Source organism: Macrobrachium nipponense, chromosome 4 (assembly GCF_015104395.2).
Source record: "Macrobrachium nipponense isolate FS-2020 chromosome 4, ASM1510439v2, whole genome shotgun sequence".
NCBI classification, from domain to species: Eukaryota; Metazoa; Arthropoda; class Malacostraca; order Decapoda; family Palaemonidae; genus Macrobrachium; species Macrobrachium nipponense.
The window spans coordinates 79,829,387-79,832,243 of record NC_061100.1 but is presented as its reverse complement, the minus strand read 5'-3'; the positions used below and the strand labels follow the sequence as shown (position 1 = coordinate 79,832,243).

The 2,857-nt window shown below is 52.5% G+C and overlaps 1 protein-coding gene across 1 annotated transcript; it reads right to left on the bottom strand.

The window, feature by feature from the left end:
• Positions 1-242: 242 nt before the first annotated feature.
• Positions 243-2,594, bottom strand: LOC135211412 (uncharacterized). Its single transcript, XM_064244723.1, has 2 exons — positions 956-2,594; positions 243-643 (listed from the first exon to the last, which is right to left on the bottom strand). The coding sequence occupies exons 1-2, from the start codon at positions 2,592-2,594 to the stop codon at positions 243-245; spliced, it is 2,040 nt and encodes a 679-aa protein (XP_064100793.1).
• Positions 2,595-2,857: the final 263 nt, after the last annotated feature.

Genomic DNA, 2,857 nt, shown 5'->3' with positions numbered 1-2,857 from the left:
GGGCTTCTCGCAGCTTCCAGTACGGTGATAAGGATGCATGTAGGTCGTACCGGTTCATGGGAAACCCAGAACTGATGCACTCACGAAGGTGAACATAGGTGGGATCGGCCTGTGCTGCTATCGACATGTCCTGTAGGGTCCAGTCAGCGTCAATGGTTGGAGCATCCTTGTCCTGGGAAGCTGTTGTAGCATTGATGACGAACCTGACGTGTGCTGTTACCTCAGCACAGCCAGTCATATCCTCAGAGGTGGTCAGAGGTGGGGTAGCTGACTGGTGCACGAGAAAGTGCATCTGGGATGCATAGAGACTTGCCGGCGCACCACACTGCAGTAAATTGGTATTGCGACATGCGCTCCTTCATTCGCTGGAGCCGTGGGTTTTCAACCATGTCTAGCGTGTAGCTGTTGATGATGGGCACCAATGGGCGATGGTCAGTTTGCAGGGTGAAGGTTGGCAGTCCTTTGAGGTATAAGCAGCTTTTTGTGAGGGCCCAAGATACTGCAAGCATCTCCAGTTCAATCGTTGCATACCTCGTTTCGGCATCTGCGAGAAATTGGGATCGCACTGGACTACTCAGAGATGTCCAGATCCATGGTCCTGGAGGAGAGCGTGGCATATCCCGTAGAGGCGAGATGCATCGGTCTGGAGAATAGTCGGCAGGGTTGGGTCAAAAGACGCAAGAACAGGCAGGCTTGAAAGTGCTTGTTTCACACGTTTGAAGGCCTGGTCATGGTTAGGTGTCCAAAGAAAAGAGTGCTTGGGGCTCATGAGTGGTCGAAGGGGCTGTGCAGTCAGGGCGATATCTGGGGTAAACTCTGCCAACTGGTTTACTAATCCCATGAAGGAACGTAAGTCTGTCAGGTTGGATGGTGTAGGGAAGACTTGCAGAGCAGCAACTCGTCCTGGGTCAGCAGCAATTCCTTCTTCGGAAAGGGTGAAGCCACAGAAATTCACTCTGGTCTCTGCCACTGTGAACTTTTCTTTGTTGAGAGTGATGCCATTTTTGTGACAGCAGTGAGTATTCATGGATCCTGTGGTAGTGTGTCAGTAGGTCTTCATTGAAGATGAGAATGTCATCAACAACCTTGACACACTTCTTCATGCCTTGGAGAGCTAGGTCACCACAGTAACAATAGGCATCACCAGTGGCAGCGAAACCCATAGGTCCCTGGCAATGCTGGAAGCATCCATAAGGCGTAATGAAAGTGGTGAGGTGGCGGTCCTCTTCTGCTAGCTCCATCTGCCAGTAGCCATGTAGAGCATCCGCGGTGGTGGAGAACTTGGCGGTGGAGTCGATAGTGCGGACAGCAGCTAAGGGTGTGGGTGAAGGGTGGGGTGGACGGGAGATTTGTGCGTTCAGCTTCGTGAGATCCACCATGATTCGAACTCCCTTGGCCTTAGGGACAACGACTAGAGGGTGGCACCATTCCAATGGCTCATCTCCACAAGGCTTAATGATTCCCTGTTGTACCATGGAGTCTAGTTCATTCTTGACAGGTTCACAGAAAGCGTAGGGTATCTGCCTTGGGGTGTGGATGGCGAAAGGGACCGCGTCTTCCTTAAGGTGGATTTTCATGGGAGGGCCTGCCATTGGCCTCAGTGGAGCTGCTTTAAGGTCTTCCTTTGACACGAGTACGTCCTGAAAGGTTTGTAAGAAATATTCTCGGGCTTCAGCAGGGGTCATGTCAGCATGCAGGGGTAGCTCCTTACATCGATTAACGTGAGTGGCCTGTAGGATGGGCTGTGGAAATCCTGGCGGGATGATGGCCAACTCCTTGCAGAGCGCATAGGACAGGAGTGGCATCTGAATGCATTCGTTGACTTGAATCGTAGCAAGGCAGGACCGTTTGGCCAAGGACAAGGTGGCCTTAAGGGTTCCTAAAGCCAGTGTCATCTTTGACCCATCTGCCGTGAGTGTCACTGATGTGGCAGGAGGCTGTAGCTCAGACCTGGGAATATGAAGGAGTTCTAAGTGCTGGGGGCCCATCACTGATACATCAGCTCCTGTGTCAGGCAGCATCATTAACTTCGAAGTCTCACCCCTGTAGGTGAGGGAGATGGATATAGGTGGTGGTGAGGAGTCAGTTGATGAAGAAGGGGTCTCGACCTTGCGACAGTTAGAGGGCTTGCTAGAAGGGGGTGTGGCATTGGGCGGGCTGCCCTGATTGGCATTCATCTGCTGACAGCAGTAATTGTCATAGTGGCCCACTCGGCCACAGTGTCTGCATGTGGCCTTGTTGGCGAGGCACTTTGGGGTCCTGCGCCAGTGTCCTTTGCAGCCACAGTTTACACATACACTGTCGCTGGCTAGGCACTTTCCTGTTGAGCTGTGCTTCCTTGTGCAGGAAGGGCATAAAGTGTCCTTGTTAGGGGTTGGTAGCGAGTGAGAACCCCTGTTGCCATGTCCTTTGATTTTTTTATACGTGGAGACGGCACACAATTTAGAAGGAGGGGCACGTATGGCGGTAGTGGCTGTCCGTGTGGCCTCATAGGAGCGGCATTTGTTAACCATGGTGGCCAATGAAGCTGCAGCGTCCAGGGCAATGAGTTTCTGAGTGAGCTCCTCGTCCCTGACTCTCATGATGATCATCATCTTCAGCTGAGTCTCCTAGCACGCAGCAGAATGGCCAGGACAGACGTCGATTTCCTCTGCTACATGCTTCAGTCGGACGTAGAAGTTGCTGAAGCTTTCCCCTTCCCTCTGCTTGCAGGAGAGCAGGCCCCTGCGTCGTAGAGCTTCATTCCGCAGGTTCTTGATGTGTTCCTGGAGAATATTCAAGACCTCGTCAACATTCCGATCCGTGTCTGGTGGTACGTTGAGCGTGTGCTCGAGTATTCTTTGGGTCTCCAGGCTGA